Below are 23,126 nucleotides of genomic sequence, written 5' to 3'. Positions count from 1 at the left end.
TTTAGAATAATAAATCAGGGGCCAGGAAGGTGGCGGTACGGACTGCGGTTCGATCCCCGGCATCCCATATGGTCCTCCCAAGCCAGGGGCGATTTCTGAGCGCATAGCCAGGAGTAACCCCTAAGCGTCAAATGGGTGTGGCCCAAAAACCAAAAAAAAAAAAAATCTGCACAAACTTATCTGTGTTAACCAATCTCCAAAAAAAAAAAAAGTTTATTTCCATCTCATAAATTCCATCTAATGACTTCCCTACTGATCTATCAGAAACTACTGCTCCCCAAAGTTTTAGGAGGAAGATTGTTTTTTTTCCTGGTTTGGTTTCCTGGTATTTTTTTTTTTCCTATTGCCCTAATCATTTTTAGGTCTTAATCTTTAATTTACTTATCTAATCCTGAGTCTGAGGATTCTAAGTATTTCATATTCTATTATTAAAAAGTATTTTTCAAAAAAAGATTTTGTAAAGATGGGAAGAGCAGGAGAGCTTAGGACTATCCACAATTGACATTGGAGCTGTTTTTGCAGAATTTGATGTGAAATACTCTGTAGCAGGGGTCCTCAAACTTTTTAAACAGGGGGCCAGTTCACTGTCCCTCAGACCATTGGAGGGTCTGACTATAGTAAAAACAAAATTTATGAACGAATTCTTATGCAAACTGCATATATCTTATTTTGCAATGAAGAAACAAAACAGATACAAATACAATATGTGACCCGCGGGCCATAGTTTGAGGACCACTGCTCTGGATTGTGATTTTAATTGAATGTTAAAAATGGTTGGTTTAGTCTGATTTCAACTGAGCATAGTAGCAACTACCTCTCCCAACCCCAGACTCTAGAAAGTCACTATATATATGATTCTGGAAGCATTCTGTTAATAACTAGAGAGCTAGAATAGGTCAGAAAAACCCTGTAGTATCATGGGTCTGTGCTCTGATTGCTGGCTCACAGAGAGTGGAGGGGAAGACAGCAGTGTTGTTGCACATACCCCTCCGCCAATGGAGCAGCACACATACTTTCACTTCACATGTTTTCTTTCCCCCATTTTGAAAGTCAGAAATTAAAGATTTGTACATTTAAAACTAGGGTATTGGGTAGAGGAAATAGCTCAAAATCCTCTATAGTATACTTTGCATGTAATAGCCCTGGGTTTATAGCTTACACAAGTCTCTGCATGGATAAAGCCCCAGGAGTGGCCTGAAACCAAAACCAGATTAAAAGCAACATTTGTGTAACAGAAAAGGAAAACTAAAGTAGCTGCATATGACAAGGGAAAGTTGCAGAAAAGACATGAACAAAACTGAGGCCGAATTAAATGAAGTAGCTTCCAATAAAAATCATAAGCCTAAACAATAGATAAACATGGGGAAAGGACTATTATTACATTCAAATGTCCAGTGTTTAGAAAAAATTAATATGTACAAAGATAGGAAAGTAAGAAATATTCTTTTTTAAAAATATTTTTATTTAGTTACCATAAAATGACCAAGTTGTTTGTGATTGGGTTTCAGGCATGCAGTGTTTCAACGTGTCCCTCACCAGTGTCCATTTCCCTCTACCATTGTCCGCATCCCTATTTGCTTCCCATCCACCAGACTGCTTTTATGAGAGGTGCTTCTCTCTCCCTCCCTCCCTCCTTTCTTCATAAGTTTATGTACTATTGTTCACAGTACTGTTGCTGATAGGGTTTCCATATGCGATGCCGGGATTCGAACCAATGATCTTCTGCATGAAAGTCAAATGCCTTACCTCCATACTATCTCTCCAGCCCCAGTAGTTTACCCTCTTTCAGTACTCCTCCCTTCACCATAGTCATTGTTCCCACCCTGTTCACTCCCAGCGCCCTCAAGTGGCATTTTTCAGAATGTAGGGCTTATTCAAGGGAAAAATAATTCAACAGAATTTGTTCCTGGGAAGATTTAATTATAAATGAGTTAAAGTTAGATAAAGATTAAAACAGTGATCTTAAAAATATTCAAATAACTAAAATACAATATGAAGAAAGGGGAAATATATATGAACAGGATTTTCTAAATTTGAAAAAAATACAAATAAATATTCAAGAAGTTCAGCCAATTCCAAAGATTATGAATTCAAAGAAAACCCACACCAAGACACATTATAATCTTTCAGAAGACAGAAAGCAAACCTTGAAAAATTGCAAGATGAAGATTTCTTTAGAAGACAAAATGTCAATATATTCATAGTGCTTAAAGAAATAAAATTAGTATGCTGGGGGCTGGAGTAATAATATGTACAGCAGATAGGGCATTAGTCTTGCATGCAGCCAACCTAGGGTTGATCTCTGGCATCTTAAATGGTTCCCTCAAGCACCACCAGTAGTAATTCCTGAGTACAGAGCCAGGATAACATGAGCATTGCCAGGTATGACCCCAGGACTAAAACAAACCAAAATATAATGGTCATCTCTAGAATTTTGCCACTGGCAAAACTGGCATTGAAAAGTGAAGATTATTAGATAAACAAGGTATGAAGATATTTGTGACCACTAGAACTTCATCGGCAGGTGACCTGGGCTCAATCCCAGATATCACATATGGTCCGTTGAGCACACCAGGAGGGATCCCTGAGTATAGAAATAGGAGTTAGCCCTGAGCATTGGTTGTAGCCCCCAAAATATATAAAAGTGCTCCATGGAATCTTGGGAGTTTAAAAGAAAGGACCATGGGCCGGGCGGTGGCGCTAAAGGTAAGGTGCCTGCCTTGCCTGCGCTAGCCTTGGACGGACCGCGGTTCGATCCCCCGGTGTCCCATATGGTTCCCCAAGCCAGGAGCAACTTCTGAGCACATAGCCAGGAGCAACTCCTGAGCGTTACCGGGTGTGGCCCAAAAACCAAAAAAAAAAAAAAAAAAAAAAAAAGAAAGGACCATATACAGTATGTTGAAGCTATGGAAAAATAAAGATATAACATGGATTATTATAAAAGGTAGTATTGTTATAAGAATGGTTTCTAAGTATTTTTATTTTCTACTTGATTTAAAAGACTAATACTTTAAAGACATAGTTATTTTTGTATAAGCTAACATATATATATATATTTTTTTTTGGGATTTTGGGCCACACCTGGCAGTGCTCAGGGGTTACTCCTGGCTGTCTGCTCAGAAATAGCTCCTGGCAGGCACAGGGGACCATATGGGACACCATGATTCGAACCAACCACCTTTGGTCCTGGATCAGCTGCTTGCAAGGCAAATGCCGCTGTGCTATTTCTCTGGGCCCAACATAATATTCTTTAACTTAAAATCTTACATTATACATAATTTCAGATACACTTAAAAGAGTGAGAGGCCTAAGGGGCCAGAGCAATAGTTCAACAGGTTGGGTGGTTTGCCTTCCATACAACCATCCTGGGTTCAATCCCCAGCATCTCACATAGCCTTTCCAGGAGTGATCCTTGAGTGCAGAGCCAGGAATATGACCTGACCACAGCAGGGTGTGGCCATACACCCCCACCCCACAAGAAAGAAAGAAAAAAATAATTTCAGGCCAGATAGTTAGGAGTTAAAGCCTTGCACTAAACTGACTGTTCTACAATCCCAGGACTACATATGTAGTCCACAAATACCACCAGGAATGACTTCTGAGCACAAAACCAGGTGTAAGCTCTGAATAACTGCTGAACAGCCCCCCCAACAAAAGATTTATTTGTATATGTTTGGAAGGTGTACAAAGGTGTTATATATTATAGTATCTTTAAAACAAGTGACAGCAGTGTTTTAAAGTGGCAGCATATTTTTGGTAGTGTGGTTGAGTTAAGTAGCTATAAACTTACTTAAAGTATTGAATTAATCTCCATAGTATTCTTGTATTACACACAAGAAAATAAGACAATTATGTACCTTTGTACTAATGACAGACTATCAAAATATATAAAGTCATATAAATACAGTATTGGCTGGTGATATTTCTTGCTTTGCTCATAAGAACAACTGAGAATTATCAGGAACAAGGAACTACTAAGAGAAATTCACAGCTTGGGATGAGGCACCGTTGTGCCTCAGAAGCCAACTCATACTGTTAAAAAAGGGTGGCAGGGGGCCAGAATGATAGTACAGTGGATAAGGCATTTTCCTTACAAGTGGCTGACCCGCATTCAATCCCCAACATTCCATATTGTTCTTTGAGCCTGCCAGGAATGATTTCTGAGTACAGAGCCAGCAGTAGCACCTGAGTGAAACCAGGTGTGGCCCAAAACAACAAAGAAATGGGTGGCAAGAACCATAGTACTTCTGTGTGACAGAGGTGGGTAGGAAAACTGTAGTAGAAGTGTCTTATATGGAGAAAATAGTGCTGCCAGTCTAGGCTTCTGGAGGGAGAGTTGAGACCATGCTGACTCATGCCATCAGTTGCTATAGAACCCAAAGTGAAGATGCCAGTGTGCACATGGGATAGAACTAGCAAAAGAAAGACAAGAGAGAAAATACTCTAGACTACACTCACCCTTCTTCATCTCTCTTTTACCATGGAGGATGTCAACAGCTGACATCTGGATCTCCTTAAACATACAGCGGTCAACTATAACCAATTATGTAAAGCTATGACACCACCTACTGGAAAAAGAAGGGATGAACAGCTACTTCAAATTTCTATCATTAAAAGGCTGTGGCAATTGCCAGATAAGCAAAACAGTTTATACTAGAAGGCGACTTGAGACCTCAAGACATTATGTTCTTGAGGGAAGAATACATCACTACGAAAATGAAACATTAAAGGTGTAAGATTATATCTTCCTAGCGGAAAGAAAATTCAAAATAGGTATTTTGAAGCAACACAAAGAAATAGAAGAAACTCATGAAAATTAATCACAATACTCATGAGTAAAATTAGTAAGCAAGGACAGAGTTAAAACCTTTATAGATTCAGGGTGTGAAGACCTCAATAAATGAAATCAACAGTGCTATATGGATGAGTCTACTGGAAGATACATTCAATAAGCTCAAAGATAGAAGTCTTGACATGATTCAGGTGGAAGAGCAAGATAAAATAAGATAGTAAAATGAAATAGTACTATAGCAGTCTAACTGCAGCTGAAAAGGTAGCATAATTAGGATCATGGGTATCTTAGAAGGGAAAGAATGAGACATCAGAGAGCATAGTCAAAGAAATAAAAGTAAAGTCAGGGGGAAGGCTAAACGGGCCTGGAGTCTTATGTGTTGAGGGCCTGGTGTCTCAGGACACTGCAAGTTCTTTTGAGCACTGCCAGAAGCAATTCCTTAAGAAATGTACCAGAATTAGTCCCTCAACAACACTGTGTTGTTTGACCAAAAAGAAAAATTAACTAAATGAATACTGAAGTTGTTTCCTCAGATAAAGTCTACTCAGAGGAAAAATAGCTAAGAATTTTCCAACCGCAGGGAAAGAACTGAATGTACTAGACCATGAAGCTAACAAAGTATGTAGTTGTTATGCATGCAAAGAAATCTGCCCTAAAATAAATATTAGCAAAACTTTTAAGAGTCTTAAGACAAACAATACCAAAGGAGCAGTTAAATTAAAGGTACCTCCATCAGGTTACCACACTTGTCAGCAGAATCTCTACAGCCAGCCCAAAGTAGAATGACTGACTTACTCAAAAATACTTAAAAACTTCTAGCCAAGGACATCCCAGACTATTATCTTTTAGATAGGAGGGAGAAGAAACAAAAGCTCTCAAACATATAAAAACTAAAAGAACTTCCCTAAGACCATCTTTATAAGAAGTGCTGATTGAATTGAATGAGAAAAATGTTGTCTTAATTAGCTCTTCTAGTTAAAAAAAGTTAGCCAATGTGATAAGTAGAACCAGAAAACTGATTTTACAACTAACTGTAGCAAACCCTGATAGACCAATAATCTACTTGATGCAAATGGAATTAACTCTTGTCAAAAGGCACAGAATGGTAAGATGGTTTAAAAAGACATCAGATAATTCCTCCCACTGAAATACCAAAGGTGCATGTACTACATGGTCCTTTAAGCACAGAGCCAGGAGCTACCTCCCAAACCAGGAGAATAAATAAAATAAAAGTAAAAAATCAGCTTAACAGTATGAGGCCTATAAGGTTGTAAAAGCAAATAGACTTCAAATTAATGGTTAAAAAGTAGTATTCCCAACAAATAAAATTTTTTTTAAAATATGATACCTAGACTTGTATCAAAATAAAGACCCAACTACAGAGCTCAAAGAAGATATAAAAGACTGACATTTAACAATGATGAAGTCAGTATAATAAACACACAAATAATTCCATTCACACACTCAAACACATACGGAAGCAAGAAAGGGTCTGGAAAATGGCTGGCTGACTTAGAATGCCTGCATTGCAAGCATTGTGTTCTGAATGGAGATCTCTGCTGGTGGTATCAATGTGCCAAGCACAATTCTGAAGCCCTGTCGCCTGTGATTCCTGGTGCTTCAAGTGATTTCCAGCTGCACTATGACCAGGTGTATGTAAGCAGTTCATTAGTCTGACAATGAACAATCTGAAAAGAAACTTACAAAACATAGTTTCATGTATGGGAGCATCAAAGGAATAAAATGCCCAGGAATTAACTTCACCAAGAAGTTGAATGACTTGTGAATGACACAAAATGGGAACATACCAGATACTTGTAAATTGAAATGGTTAAAATGTTAATCTCCCAAAATACGAATTAAATATAATTCATGTTAGAATCCTGATAATTTTTGCAAAAATAGAAAGAGTATCCTAGTTTATATGGAACCTCATGAACCCAACATTTCCCAATAATCCTAAAAGGAGGAATAACTCTGGCTTAGATTTTCAGGTTTGCATAATTTACAGTAATCAAAGCAATTGTGTTGGTGTAAAGACATTTGTAATAGGTGGGAAAAACAACCATGATGATCAAATGATTTTTGACAAGTTCACCATGACAATAGTGCAAAAGAACAAATAGTGGGAGTTTTGTCTATCCCCCTACCAAAAAAAAGTGGGGTTGCATTCTTTTTTTTTTTTTTTTTTTTTTTTTATTTTATTTTATTTTTTTTTTTTGGTTTTTGGGCCACACCCAGTGACGCTCAGGGGTTACTCCTGGCTATGCGCTCAGAAGTTGCTCCTGGCTTGGGGGACCATATGGGACGCCGGGGATCGAACCGCGGTCCGTCTCCTAGGCTAGCGCAGGTAAGGCAGGCACCTTACCTCGAGCGCCACCGCCCGGCCCCGGGGTTGCATTCTTACCAAATATCATATACAAAAAATTAAGTAGTTCAAAATGGATCATAGAAATGAAATTAAGAGCTAAAGATCTATAAATATTCAAAAGAAATCATGGGGGAAAACTTTTTAAGACATTAATTTTGGTGATTGGTTATTGGATATAACAAAGAGAAACAGATACCAAAATCTCTTGAAAATTAAATCTTATATATTAATTTACTCTCAGTAGTAAAAAAAAAAGGCAACCAGTAAAATGGGAGATGATAGTTGTAACCATATATCCCATAAAGGGTTAATGCTCAGAGTATGTGTAGAGAATTTATAAAACTCAACAGAATACAATCTGAATTCAAAGTATACAAGTCATATTTAAACGAATTTCAGGACTGAAGCAATACAACAGTGGGGAGGCCATTTGCCTTGATGCAGCTAACCTGGACGGACCCAGGTTCCATCCCCAGCATCCATCTGTGGTCCCCCAAGCCTGCCAGGAGTCACTCCTGAGCACTGCTGGATGTGGCCCAAAAACCAAAAAACGAAAAAAATTATACAAATTTATATTTATACAATTTTGTATAAATATTCACAAAATATTTTATTTGTATTAAATTATTCTAATTTTAATTATTTTAACATTTGTATGAAATTAAAGTTAATTTATTAGCTACGTAAATTTAATATTTAAAATTTTAATATTTGTATAAAATTGATATTTGTACAAATATTTATACAGATTTGTTTATTGTCTTGAAATGTTAGGCGGCATCACTAATCATTAGTGAAATGCAAATCCAAATGACAAAGAGATAATGCCTGATATACATTAGATAAGTTCCTGTCCAAAAGAAAGCAAGGAAAATGTACTGCCAAGGATGTGAAAAACTTGAAACTCTTTCAGTTTTCAGAAATATAAAGTGTTACAGCAGGTGTGAAATAAGAAGGGTTCCTAAAAATTAAAAAAAGAATTACCGTAGTGGATATGTACTCAAAAGAAATGAATGCAGGCAGGGTGTGGAAGAGATATTTGTATACCCATGTTCGTAGTAGTCAAATCAAGAAAGCAACCCAAGTTACTTGAATTACCAAAGCACGGTGTGTTGGTATATTCAGCCTGAAAAGGAAAGAAATCCTATCACATGCTATTTTGAACTTTGAGGATATCATTCTAAGTCACAAAATGGGGACAAGGCCTTTGCCTTACATGAGGCTGACCCAGGTTTGATCTCCAGCACCCCATATAGTGCCCTGAGCCTTTCAGGAGTGATTTCCCAGCATAGAACCATGAGCCTGCTGGGCATGGCCCCCCAAAACAAAATACACACATGGAGCTGGAGAGATGGTGCGGAGTGGTAAGGTGTCTGCCTTGCTGGCACTAACTAGCTAGCCTGGGACAGACCTCGGTTCGATCCCCAGGTGTCCCCTATGATCTCCCAAGCCAGGAGCGATTTCTGAGTGCACAGCCAGGAGTAACTCATGAGTGTCACTAGGTGTGGCCCCAAAGCAAAACAAAATAAACACACACACACACACACACACACACACACACACACACACACACACACACAGGCAGTCATAAAAGGGCAGATGCTGTATGATTCCATTGACTTGTAGTACTTAAGGAAGTAAAAATTATCCAAAAAAATGAGGGGTGATGTGGTTTCCATAGGCTGGGAGCAGCATGTTTTCCAATATGAAAAATTACAGGGTTATAACTTCATAGCTATCTCAGTGCAGTTAACACTACTAGACTGTGCACATAGAAATAGTTAAGATGGTAACTCTTAAGTTCTTTGTATAGTAACACAGTTCTAAAAAGGAAAAAGTTGGCAAGAAAAGCATCTTCAACTCATCTGTTATATGGTGATTAATATAGTACCAAAATTTATTCTAAATGACCCACGCATTTCTTTACTTGAGAGCAAAATCCTTTATACCCATTAGAAGGTTCTTTCCTTTTTCTGCTCAGAATTCCCATTCTCTGACCAACAATGCTATTCTTTTTTTATATATTTCATGAAATGTGTGTTCATTTGGAGTACATAAAAGTTACATAATCCTGGTATTCTAAATGTTAACAGATATGCATCAGGTTCTGTTTTTTTTTTTTTAGGTACTGTTTTAAGGCTGAATTATGTTGTATAGACAAATTGTTTATTACTCTTTTGCTGGACATTTGTATGCACCTTTTGACTTGGGAATGGTACTTGAATATGTGTATATAATGCATATTTGAGTCAATTATCCATTCATGTGGTGATTTTTAAGAATCGCCAAGCCAAACTGTTTTCATAACAGCTGCATCATTTATGTACAAAAGTTAGTTTCCCCCCCCATTTTTGTCAACACTGAGGTAATGATTTTGGAAAGGGAAGGGGATGTGGCAAAGGAATAGAGCAGAAGCTTAGAATATCTAAATTAAATAAATTAAAATATCCACATTGTGCGGGACTGAAGAGATATTATAGCAGGGAAGGCACTTGCCTTGCATGCATCCCAACTGGGTTCGAGCAATCTACCTGGTCTCCTGAGCATCACCAGGAGTGATCCCTGAGTGCAGGACCAGAAGTAACTCCTGAGCACCACCTTTTGTAGTCCCCAAACAACAACAACAAAAATCCACATTGCCACATGCACCAATCATAATACTGATAGCTCTGCTGTGCCTTGTGTTGCCATGGATTTTTGGCAAGATTTATAAGTGCCATAAAGGGGGTGTGATCTCCACGAATACTGTAAAATCACAGATTATGAAGATTTACCCCCATGTTTTCTTAGAGTTTTATGGTGATTGCTTTTATATTTAGGTCAATAATATATTTTGAGTTCATTCGAAAAAATTGTATTTCAAGCTTCTTTTGCATGCAGGCATCCTTTCTTTTGCTTTTATATTTTTGGGCCACAAGGGCAGTGCTCAAAGACTCTGTCCAACTTCGTGCTTGGGAGTTGTACCCAGCTGTGCACCAGGGATCAAACCTAGGTCTCTTGCATGCAAAGTCATTGGCAGGCTTCTAAAAGTCACCATTATGGCTTCTGTGCTCTGAGGGCTATAGATAAGTTCTGGTTTTATAGTTAACTGTTGCCTCACCTTGGCCCTTTTGCTTTCATTCTTGAGTTTGTAACTGCTTTCTAGATTCTACAACCTAGAAAACTTTTTGTTTGTTTGTTTTGGGGAGCTACCCCTGGAGATTTTGGCTCTGCACTCAGGAATCATTCCTGGCAGTGTTCGGGAACCATATAGGATGCTGTGAATTGAACCCAGGTCAACCAAATGTAAGGCAAACACCCTGCGTGCTGTGTGCTATCTCTCCTGCCCAGTCTAGAAAACTGATTCAACACCTTCTGAATTTAAGGTTGCCAGAGTGGGAGAAGAGGGTAGTAACTATTTTTGTAAATGTCTGTCAGTTACTAGTGTTCCTCAATATGTCTTTGGCCAAAAATGTTTTATAGTTTCTGAACTATTTCCTGTTCTTTTCTGTGTTTCAGCTAGGCATGACTGACTTTCTGACTCATTTCTTGCTTTTAGGATAGTAGAACCCATGGTGGTACTTAAGACCTCCGATTTGACTGCTCTTCCTTAAACCCCTAATGTGGTTTTCCTAAGCCATCCTGTGTGAGGGGGTGGGGTGGGGGGGTCATCACCTGTTTCCAGGTGCTCACCTCCCTGCCCAATTACTCTGCAATTAGTTACTCACTTAGTTGCTATTGTTCCTACATTGACATTTCTCTGGGATGCTTGAAGTAGTTTTACATTTTTTTTTTCCCTGCCAGGCCCCTTATACTGATCAGTTGAAGATAAGTATAGTTCTGGCCATTTCATATCCTAGAGCAGTTCACCAGGCTCTTCTCTGTCCCTTGTCCCTACTATCTGTTCTCAGACCTCTTGTCTATACTAATTTTTTTTGTTTTTGTTTTTGTTTTTGAGTCACACCAGGCAGCACTCAGGCATTACTCCTGGCTCTATGCTCAGAAATCACTCCTGGCAGGCTCAGGGGACCAAATGGAATGCTGGGATTCAAACCACCAACCTTCTGATTGCAAGGCAAATGCCTTACCTCCATCCATGCTATCTCTCTGGCCCCTATACTAATTTTTTTATAGTGACTTTGCTAGTTTACTTCCTTTGTTTAATTCTAGGTTATTCTTTTAAATACAGTTGTACATGGGATTTTAAATTTTTTTTCTTTTTGAGGCCAGAGTGATAGAATAGTGCTCAGTACAGTGGTAGTACAGATAGATAGTACAAGGCTCTTGCTTTGCATGCAGTTACCCTGGATTTGATCCCTGGAGCCCCTTAATGTTCCCCTGAGCCTGCTAGGGGAGATCTTTTAATTCAGAGCCAGGAGTAAGCCCTGAGCACTACTGGATGTGGCCCCAAAACAAAAATAAATAATAAAAGTTTCCTTTTCTGTATCATTGCTTTAATATAGAAATATAGGGTATACATAGTGATTTTCTAATCTATTACTTTACTTATTGGTTCATTCTAGTTTCAATTTATATATTTTTAAAAGTTTATAAAATTGGGCTTGAGTTATTAATACTACACTAAGTGCATGCTTTGCACATGGCTGAAACAGGTTGTCCCAGGTATCCTATATGGTTTACTGAGCTCCAGGATTAATTCTGAATGTAGAGCTATGAGTAGTAAGTCTGAGCATCGCCGGGTGTGCACCCCCCCAAAAAAAAAAACAAAAACAAAACACCAGTTTGTAAAATTAAATTTAATGCATGGAAGTTCGATATGCTATTTTTTTTTGCTTGTTTTGTTTTTGGTTTTTGGGTCACACCAGCAGCACTAAGGGTTTACTCCTGGCTCAGAAATCGCTCCTGGCTGGCTTGGGGGACCATATGGGATGCTGGGATTCGAACCAGCGTCCTTCTGCATGCAAGGCAAACACTTTACATCCATGCTATCTCTCCGGCCCCCTACTTTTATTTTATTTTTAATGCTTAGTTTACTCTATATGGGATATATGCATATAAATGTTCTGTATAATTATTGGTACTTTTGTCAGATTTTTGGTTGGAAAATAAAATTTGCATAGGACCAAAACTAAAGCAAATATCACTAGAAATAAACATTAGCTATCATATCCTTTGAATTTTTGCCACTGAAACTAGATGTGTGTATTTATTTTTTCTTTCAGATTTGGAATGGGGAGAAATGGAAGCAGATGATGGCGAATTTCATTATGGAGGTAGAAACAACAAGATTTGGCAAGATTGGGAACCAAGGAGGAAATGAAATGGGGTGGGGCTAGAGAGATAGTACAGCTGGGTGCTTGCCTGGTACACGTCCAACCCAGATTCAGTCCCAGCATCCAATTTGCCTTCTTCCCACACATACACCCAACACTGCCAGGAGAGATTCCTGAGTGTAGCACCTCAAGTAGCCCCTGAGCACCTTTAGGTGTGGCTGAAAATCAAAAAAGGGGGATGTGTAAAGTGAAACAGTAGTTGGAAATTTAGCTTAGTAAATCACTGTTCTAATAAAAACTTTAAAATGTATTTAAAAAAAAAAAGAAAAAGATATTGTTGGTGCATCTGGGGGCCAACGAATAAAGTCTAACATTTCCCATAAAAAAAAAAAAAAAAAAAAAAAAAGAAAGGACTCTTGGGGCTGGAGAGATAGCACAGCAGTAGGGTGTTTGCCTTGCATGCAGCCGACCCAGGAGGGACCCAGTTCAATTCGCAGCATCCCATATGGTCACTCAGCTTGCCAGGGGCGTTTTCTGAGTGCAGAGCCAGAAGTAAACCCTGAGCACTGCTGGGTGTGGCCCCCAAACCAATCAATCAATAAATAAAGTTTAAAATTAAAAAAAAGAAAAAAAAGAAATGGCTCTTATATTTGACTTTGATTCACACTAACCCATACTATGTGATTTGATTGATGTTTCTTTTTACTTTCCTCCCTTTAGATGGAACTAATGAGGCTCAGGACAGCGACTTTCCAACAGGTATGCAGTTTGTCTCTCCTCTGGGCTGTAGCTTCCTGTTCTTTCGAAGGACATCTTTGGCTGATACCATTCACACTTGTCAGCTTCAGAATCACCACTAGTTCATTAAATCTTTGGCTGTGACTATTAATACTACTGGAAAATAGGTCCCCTTAGTGGCTCTTATCATTTGTCTGGCCAGCCCCCCTCAATATCTTCACATGTAGAACTCATGAATATTATATTTTATTTGTTTATAACTTATTGCAGTTCTGGGATTGAGTACAGGACTTTAAACATACTAAGCATACATCGTATTACCATATCACATTTCTTGAAATCTTCTACCTTTTAATAAATTCAAATCAATTTTTTTGTTTTGTTTTGTTTTGTTTTGTGGTTATACCTGGAGGTGCTCAGAGTTCATTTCTGCCTGGCCCTGTACTCAGAGATCATTCCTGGTAGGCTAGGGCACCATATAGGGTACTGTCAATTGAACCTAAGTCAGGCATTTGAAAGGCAAGTGTCCTACCTATTTCACTATTGCTCTGGTCCAAAGAAATGCTAAACAATTAGAGTGCCTACTTAAATAGGTTTGCTTGCAGTGGTTTTTTCCTTTGGACTTTACAAGACACTACTCAACACCACACACACTCAACACACACACACACACACACACTCACACACTCAACACACACACACACTACTCAACACACACACTACTCAACACACACCCCAAACACACACACACCAAAAATTATTTTAGTGCTGGAAAACATTCAAAGGACTTGAGTACATGCCTTACTTATGTGTCAAACCTTATTGTTCAGTGGCTACTGGCAGAAGGGTCTGTGTTATGTTATTTATTCTCTGGTTTTCCTCCCCCCAAAATAATTTTCTTGGGAGATGCAGGGCACAATGGTGGCAGATTTTATTAAGTAAAGGAAAATAGGCACTCTAGCAAGTGTTCAAAGCTGGCTGGATAAAGAAGTGGGCAGCCTTCCTAGAACACTCCAAGGTTTTTCATCACACCATTTTTTCTTAATCCTAATTTTGGACATTTTCATAATTTTCCCTGTGCTATATAGTTTCCCAGGAGGAAAAAGTCCTTGTTGCAGCTATTTTAGTGACTCAGGATGAAAGACCCAGTGGCAAATTGCAATCCATTCCACCTCAGAAGAAACACTAATTTGTGATGGTCATTTCTGACTTGAGATCCCATACCCCAGGATACTTTTGGTTCTAGACTATTTCCCTATATCTATATATCTATATCTATATCTATATATCTATATCTATATCAGCATTCTAGATGGCCCTGAGTGATCCCCTTGTGTTGCTCCTTTTACTACACACAAGTGCATATATATAAACACTTGACTTCCTACCTCACATAGCACTGCTGGGTGTAGCTCTGGTGACCCTGTAGTAGAGAGGAGGCCATCCAGGTATCCTCAGTACCCCAGGATCTGAGATGTACTATATTGCCAGTTCCTGGTTGAAATTTTCAGAATGGTTCCCAGACGCTCTATACACTAGTTAGGAGGCCCCTCACCCACCTCGTGATAATTTTTATTGTTGGTCTCAGTTCTGTAAAATAGTTGTTTAAGTTTGATTTCTGACACTCTATACTATTTTCTTTAAAAGTTTTCCAACTTGAGGCCAGCGAACTAGTACAGCAGGTAAGATACTTACCATGCATGCAGCCAACGCAGGTTCAATCTCTGATACCATAAAGTTCCCTGAGCACTGCCAGGCATGACCCCTGAGTACAGTTGGGTATGCTCTTCCCCCCCAAAAAATCCTTCAACTTACGTACATATATAATTTTTTTCCTGTTAAATAGAAAATTTCCCAGCTGCTCTTCTGGAAAATTTTACCTGGTGGTACTGGTGGTACTCTTCCAGCCAGCAGAATAGAAATACCTTAGAGAATAGGCCCCACATTTTGCACCCAAGCACAAAGTTGCTCACTCTGTCCATTTACATTTGGGCTTACTAGTTGGTAGAATTATTTTTGTCTTCAAATTTTATTGAGGTCTCATGATTTACAAAACTGTTTAACAGTTTTGTGCATGCATTGTTTCAATACCACACCCAACACTTACATCAGTGCCCCACGAACTCCCCATTCAGCTCACCTTACTCTTCCTTCTGCCACAACAAATACCCCTCTCTGCTCAATCTCAGTTTTGTAGACCAGCTCTCCACTTCTATTTTTCATTTTCCCCTTACTGTGCTTCTTTATATCCACATATAGGGTATTCTGTTTCTTTCCCTCTCCCTTTGACTAACTTCTCTCACCTGAATACCCTCTAGGTATAGACATGTAATGGCAAATTATATTATTTCATCTTTTCTTAGACCTGAGTAGTAGTATTCCATTTTGTGTGTGTATTTATGTATATGTGTATGTATATGTCATATATATTAGGGTCTGGTACTTGAAATATCACACAAAGCAATGAGCTTTGTATTAAAATATTTTATTATGAACAAATCACAAGTCAAGCAAATGTTGAATCCTTAAACTGACCAGCCAGGGCCATCCCCTTTAAGAGGAAAGTGACCCTGACCTCAGATAATGAGTTTCCATTTCCTTTCTACGTATAGTTAAGAAAAACCCACAACTCACAATTTTCTTACACTCTTACAATGATTGGCTAGATTCACCTGGAAGATATATTGTTCACATATTCTTGGGAACTGTGAGACCTCCAGTTCCCTCTTGCTTTTAGATTGAATTAAAGGCACAAAACACGATTGGGAAATTTTAAGGCATGACTGGAAGTAACTGAGGAGTCACTTCATCCTGTCTGCTTGCACAAAGTTCCACTCCAGAGAGAGAGGAGGGGGAGGGGGTGACTGAGAGGTCAGCCAACGTATATAAAATGGCTGATCTCTTAAGATGGAGGAACTTATACGACATCTTAATTTAGGGTGACGAATCCACACACACACACACACACACACACACACATATACCACAGTTTCTTTGTATGTATGTGTGTGTTATGCTCAGGGCCAATGCCTGTCTTTCCTCAGGGATCACTCCTGGTGGGACTTGGGGACCATATGGGACACCAGGTATCAAACAGCCACATACAAGACTGACCTTACTCCACTCCATGGAATTTTTTTTATCCAGTCACCTGTTTGTTCTAGGGCACTTGCATTGTTTTCAGATTTTGGCTATGGAGAGTATTGCTGCAGTGATATAAGTCTTCTCAAAATAGTGTTTTAGGGTAGGTGCAAAGATGTGGGAATACTAGGCCATATGGAAGCTAAGTCCCAGATCTTTTTTTCTTTTTTTTTTTTTGGTTTTTGGGCCACACCCAGTGACACTTGGGTTATTCCTGGCCATGCGCTCAGAAATCGCTCCTGGCTTGGGGGACCATTTGAGACGCTGGGGATCGAACCAAGGTTCCTCCTAGATAGGCCATGTGTGAGGCAAACGCCTTACCGCTGCGCTATTGCTCTGGCCCCTAAGTCCTAGATATTTCAGGTAATGTCCAAATTATTTTCCAAAGAGGTTGAGCCAGCCAACATTTTCACAAGCAGTAAAGGAAGGTACCTTTCTCCCACTTCCTCACTTAAAAATAGTGTGAGGTGATATGTCTTACTTTGATTTGCATTTCTCTGATAATTAGTGATTAACACTTTTTCATAAATTTATTGTCTATCGTTTGCCTTGTTTACAGGAAATTTCTGTTCATCTCTTTCCTTTTTTGGGGGGCTAGGCCTTATATGGCAGTACTCAGGGGTTGTTTTTCCTGGGATCAAACCTGGGTTAGCTGTATGCACCCCACCCACTGAACTATTGCTTCGGCCCCTCTTCCTATTTTTTTGATGGGGTTTTTGTCAGTTTCAAATGTATTATGTATCTTTTGTTAGAGGAGTGGGAGGCGAATATTTTCTTCCAGTCAGTGGATTGTCTTGTGATTCTAGCCGTTGCTTCTTTTACTGTGTCGCAGGTTTTCTTGGTCTGTGGCAATGAGTCTTTGAAGGTGCCTCAAGCCAATGTCATGAAGGCTTTTTCTATGTTTCCTGTAATAAAATTTATAGATTTAGGTCTTTGATCCATTTTGAATTGACTTTTGTGCATGTGCATTATGGGTCTGGATTCATTTTTTAAAAAGTGACTGACCAGTTTTCCAACACTTTGTATTGAAAATACTTTCCTTGCTCCATTTTATACTCTCTACTACTTCGTTGAAGATAGCTAGCTGACCATGTGCCTGAGGATCTGTCTTTGGGTTCTCAGTTATATTCCACAAGTCTGAAACTCTGAATTTCAATACTACACTATCTTGATTACTATCGCATTATAGTGTAACTTAAAGTTGGAAAAGAAAAATCTTTTCATCATCTTTTTTCCTAGTATAGCTTTGGCTACTTAGAAATGGTTATTACTGCATATAAATTTTAATAGCCTTTAACCCATAGCTCTCAAAAGTGTTTTAGGTATTGTTTATTGTTTTGTCTTAGCCAATACTCACGGACTACTTCTGGGCTTGGGGGATCGTATATGGTGCTTGATATTGAGATCAGGTTGGCTGTGTGCAAGGAGAGCACCCTACCTGCTATACTATCTGGCTCCTTTTTAGATATTATCATGAGAATTTATTGAAACTGCATAGTGCTTTGCAAAGTATGGTCTTTGTCCTTCAGATCTATATTTCCATTTCTTTATGTTTCTTGTAGTAATTTTTAGGTTTTTATTTTCTTTTTTTTGTATAAGTTGATTCCAAAGTACTTGAATTTTCTTTTTAATTTTTGGGCCATACCCAGTAGCACTCAGCGATTATTCCTGACTGTGCTCAGATATTACTCCTGGCAGGTTTATAGGGACCAGTGCTTTGCAAAGTATGGTCTTTGTCCTTCAGATCTATATTTCCATTTCTTTATGTTTCTTGTAGTAATTTTTAGGTTTTTATTTTCTTTTTTTTTGTATAAGTTGATTCCAAAGTACTTGAATTTTCTTTTTAATTTTTGGGCCATACCCAGTAGCACTCAGCGATTATTCCTGACTGTGCTCAGATATTACTCCTGGCAGGTTTATAGGGACCATATGGGATGCTGGGGATTGAACCTGGGCCTGTTGCTTACAAGGCAAATGCCCTACCCACTATGCTATTGCTCCAACCCCGGACTTGCTTTTTTGAGACTTCAGTTCTACCATCTGTAGTTCAACTCTTATCCTGAAGTTGAGTGTGGGAAGGGTTTTGTCAGGGTCTCACTGATAATATAAACTCTTTGTCCATTCTGCTACCCCTTGATCCCTTTTTTCCCAGCTAAGCTTTATGCTTTATGCTTTGGGGGAGCTGAAGACTTGGAGGTATAGTGGTGATAGAGACTCTTGATTTCATGCTATTTCATAGATCACACTGTTGAGCCCCTGTTTGTAGGGCTCACTGCCTCTTTTCACTTTATCCTTCCCTTCTCGAGCCCAGTGACCACTGAAAGGTCACCAACTTCATTTCTGTTGCTTACATAGAGCAATTATCTGGGACACCACATTCTTCTTTCAGTTGTATTTTGTTTGTTTTGTTTTGTTTTTTTGAGGGGGACCACACTTGGCAATACTCATGAGTTACTTCTCCTGATGATGCTCAGGGGACCATAATGTGTGCTGAAGCTTGAACCCAAGTTGGCTGTATATAAGAGAAATGCCTTGCCCTTTGTACTATGGCTCCAGCCCTCCTGTTTGATTTTAGAGAATTTATTGCCATTTTGTTTGTTTTTTAATTATTATAACATTGTAATTTACCAGGTTGCTCATAACACAGTCCCTTAAGGCACTAAATGTTCAAATACCAATCCCACCACCAGTGTGACCTTCCCTTTGCCAGTAGCTCCAATCTCCTACCCACCACCATAGCCTTCCTCTTTTCTATAGGATGTTGGCCCTGCCTCTCTCCATGGTGCTAGGTTTGATGATAAGTCAGATGTTTATTTATGTAAAATCTTTTAACTTCTTCAACCCTACCTGCTGTACACTGGCCCCTTTTCTTTGATATTAATGTCCCTGGTGTTTGGTCTTGGCCTCAGTTTCTTCACATTTCTCCTTTTGGAATGAAGCAGTCACCCCATTATCTGGGCTTTCCTGGCTGCTAACTTGGGCACTAGATTTTGGTTGTCTACTTATTTCACTTTGTTTCCACAGTGGAGAGGAGCAGACTGCAAGAAATACTGTCACTTTTGGGATTAGAGACATACCAGGTCCAGAAACTCAGCCTCCAGGATGCGCTGCAGATCAGCAGTGACAGTATGAAGAACTGGGCTCCTCAGGTTCCCAAAGACTTGCCCTGGAATTTCCTCAGGAAGCTGCAGGCCCTCAATGCTGAAGCCAGGAACACCACGATGGTGCTGGACCTGCCTCCAGATGCCAGGCCTGCGGAGAAGGAGACTCAGATAGAAGAGGAGATTATCTACTGGGACACGGGTGATGACATTTCTGCCGACATCTACTCGTTCTCTGAGCTGCCCACTCCGGACACACCAGTGAACCCCTTGGACCTCTTGTGTGCCCTTCTGCTTTCATCAGATAGTTTTCTGCAGCAAGAAATCATCTTGAAGATGTCTCTCTGCCAGTTTGCACTCCCTCTTGTTCTGCCTGACTCAGAAAACCATTACCACATATTTCTTTTGTGGGCTCTGAGAGGCATCATGCGGACATGGTGGGCCCAGCCACCCCGAGGGCTCGGCAGTTTCAGAGAGGACAGTATGGTCCTGGCCAGACTGCCCACTTTCTCCTTTGTGCGCATGGAGGTCAGCAGCAATTCCAAATCCCAGCTTCTCAACACCATCCTCAGCCCAGCCCATAAGCAGCGAGACTGCTTCTGGCATCGAGATCTGAATCTGGGCACCAACCCTCGGGAGATTGCAGACGGGCTGGTAGAGATGACCTGGTTTCTTCCCAGTGGTCGGGAAGATTTAGACATTTTCCTTGAGCCCATGGCCTTTCTCAATCTTCGAGGGGACATTGGGTCTCACTGGCTGCAGTTTAAGCTCTTGACAGAAATATCCTCGGCAGTGTTCATCTTGACGGACAACATCAGTAAGAAGGAATACAAACTTCTGTACTCCATGAAAGGAACTGCCACAAAATACTACTTCATCCTCAGTCCCTACCGCGGGAAACGCAACACGAACCTGCGATTCCTAAACAAGTTGATCCCTGTGTTGAAAATGGATCACTCGCATGTTCTCGTGAAAGTGAGCAGCACAGACAATGCAGGCTTCGTGCGGAGGGTCCGCTCCATTGTAACCCATGTGGCCCGGTCCCCCTGCAGGCGGGTGTCCGTAGAAGATATGGCCAATGCCGCCCGAAAGCTGGGGCTGAAAGTCGATGAGGACTGTGAGGACTGTCAGCAGGCGAAAGACCGCATGGAGCGGATCACCCGGAAAATCAAAGATGCGGACACGTACAAAAGGGATGAACTCAGGCTGCAGGGGGACTGCTGGAGAAAGGTGGCCCAGGTGGAGAAGGAGCTCTGTCAGGTCCCGTGGACAGGAGACTCTCCTGACAAGTATAGGACTGAGTTGAGGCATCGGTTATTAGAACTTCGAACGCAGCAGAATAGCCACGATCCTAGTTGGGGGGTGCAGGAATTCATCAATGGTATCAGCAGCCCTTCTGCAGGCGAAAAGCAATACTTCCTCAGGTGGCTGGAGTGGGGCCTAGCTCGGATAGCTCAGCCAAGGGCCAGGCAGCCTCCGGAGACCTTTCTGACCCTGAGACCCAAGCATTGTGCAACCGTAGACTTGATCGAGCCGCTCTGGCCTGAGTCCCTGGGAGTGGAACACTTTGTGCGAGAAATGGGACAGTTTTACGAGGCAGAAAGTTGCCTTGTGGAGGCAGGAAAGTTGCCTGCATGCCAGAGGCGGTTTGCCCACTTCCCAGGCTTGGCCTTGGAGCTGTTGCTAAAGGGCCTGCCCCTGGAGCTGGTAGATGGGAGTACTTTAAGCACCCCCATACGTTGGGTTACGGGGCTCCTGAAGGAGTTACATGTACGCCTGGAGAGAAGGTCACGGCTGGTGGTCCTGTCTGCACTGGGCGTGCCAGGCACAGGGAAGTCCACTCTTCTCAATACCATGTTTGGGCTGCGATTTGCCACAGGCAGGGTCTGCAGCCCTCGAGGGGCCTTCATGCAACTTATCATGGTGACTGAGGCCTTTAGCCAGGACCTGGGCTGTGACCATATCCTGGTGATAGATTCAGGGGGCTTGATAAGTGGGGCCCTGCCCACAGCTGGGGAGAGGTTTGAGCTGGAAGCTTCTCTGGCCACTTTGATCATGGCACTAAGTAGTGTCACTGTGGTCAGTCTAGCTGAAACAAGGGACATTCCACCTGCCATTCTGCATGCGTTTCTGAGGTTGGAAAAAACAGGGCACATGCCCAATTACCAGTTTGTATACCAGAACCTCAGTCCCAAGCCACGAGAGCGGAGGCAGCTCCTGGATCAGGCCAGTGAGGTGAGCAGAGCTGTAGTGCACATGGAAAAACAGGGTGACGGCATTCGGACACTGGCCGATTTGGCTTTTTGTGATCCGGAAAAGCAGCACATCTGGCATATCCCTGGCCTGTGGCATGGAATCCCGCCCATGGCCGCGGTTAGCCTGGGATACAGCGAAGCCATTTTTGAATTGAAAAGATGCCTGTTAGAAAACATCAGGAACGGCCTGTCCAATCAGAACAAAAACATTCAGCAGCTCATTGAGTTGGTGCGACGGCTGTAAGTGCAGAGAGGCTGGCTGTGGGCCCCCTCTTTGGAGTAAGTTAACGACACAGCTATATCCAGAACCTGTGTGGGCGTTGACTTCCAGCCCATATGGGAAGAGAGAATAGTGAAAGATGGGGAGGCAAAGACCTGGAGTTTCCTAAACAGTGCTCAGAAAGGAAATGATTTCATAGGTCTGTTCAGAGATGCTCTCAGGTGAATAAAGGCCCCAGGACAGGGAGAAGAGACAAAGCACTGTTGTTGGTTTTTTTTTCTGAATTATTTTCAAGGGCCTTGGGATTTGCCCTTTTGTTATGGCTTCTCTCCATTTGTACCCTTGAGTGGAGAGTCAGTCGCATCTGATGCTACTGGGTATTCAAGGATGGAAGGTCAGGAAGTTGTCTTGAGAAAGCAACCATGTCTTTCCCTCCATTGAGCCCACCCAGCATCTGTGACTCAATCCTGTCCGTGTAGTGATGCCCTTGATGGTCAAGGCACTTCTGTGGCATTCTGTTCATTACTGATTTGTGCTGCCTTCCCTGATTCCATTCCAGGAAGACTTCCTACTTGCTGTTGTGCCCAACAGACTTTGTTTACACCACCTCTGCCACCACACTCAACACTGCACATTGTGATTTCCCTGTTCACGTGTCTGCCCCTCCCCTAGACTGTGAGCTCCTTGAGGGCAGGGGCTATATGTTACCCAACTTTGTACCCTCAGGGCCTGGCACATTGTAGGCGCTTAATAAATGTTTGTGAGTGAATGAAATGAATGAATGCACCAGTGCTAAAAAAATGGGCAGGTCCCCTCTGTGCCTTAATTTCCTGACTTCCTCAAAGAGGAGTGCAGTGTCTGAGGAAAGGTGCAGTGTTGAACACTTTACATGGGAGGAATCTGAGAGAAGTGACGTAAAGTGCTATCTTCTTCTCCTCTCTTTAAGCACAGCTTCGTTTTGTTTTGTTTTGTTTTTGTTTTTGGCTGTTACTGGGGAAACTGAACTAAATACTTTTGCGGTGACTCCAGGATTCTCTTTTCATAACTATCATTCTTTTATAACTAGGAAAAGGAAGTTTGGTATGTTCCCTGCATATGTACCTGATCACTCATTCACAGGAACACAAACACACATTTTCCCTCTCACATATAAGCAACTGACTGTCTCTTCTGTCTCTTTTTTCTCTCTCACTACACACACACACACACACACACACACACACACACACACACACACACACACACACACACACACTGCCCATTTCTTGCCTTTGACACTTTCTCCCTCTCTCTCT

At 40.9% G+C, this 23,126-nt stretch overlaps 1 protein-coding gene across 1 annotated transcript in view; it reads left to right on the top strand.

Moving 5' to 3' along the window:
* Window positions 1-22,605, top strand: part of URGCP (upregulator of cell proliferation) — a 48,902-nt gene extending 26,297 nt beyond the window's left edge. Inside the window, exons 3-5 of the mRNA XM_049781862.1 lie at window positions 12,326-12,376; window positions 13,097-13,135; window positions 19,280-22,605. Of these exons, the coding sequence (XP_049637819.1) occupies window positions 12,326-12,376; window positions 13,097-13,135; window positions 19,280-21,855 (2,666 nt within the window). The 3' untranslated portion in view covers window positions 21,856-22,605. The remainder of the gene's footprint in view (window positions 1-12,325; window positions 12,377-13,096; window positions 13,136-19,279) is intronic.
* The last annotated feature ends 521 nt before the right edge of the window (window positions 22,606-23,126 follow it).

The sequence above is a fragment of the Suncus etruscus genome, chromosome 10 (assembly GCF_024139225.1).
Source record: "Suncus etruscus isolate mSunEtr1 chromosome 10, mSunEtr1.pri.cur, whole genome shotgun sequence".
In the NCBI taxonomy this organism is placed as follows: Eukaryota; Metazoa; Chordata; class Mammalia; order Eulipotyphla; family Soricidae; genus Suncus; species Suncus etruscus.
Note: the sequence above shows the minus strand (reverse complement) of the source record. Positions and strands in the feature narration are given on the sequence as shown.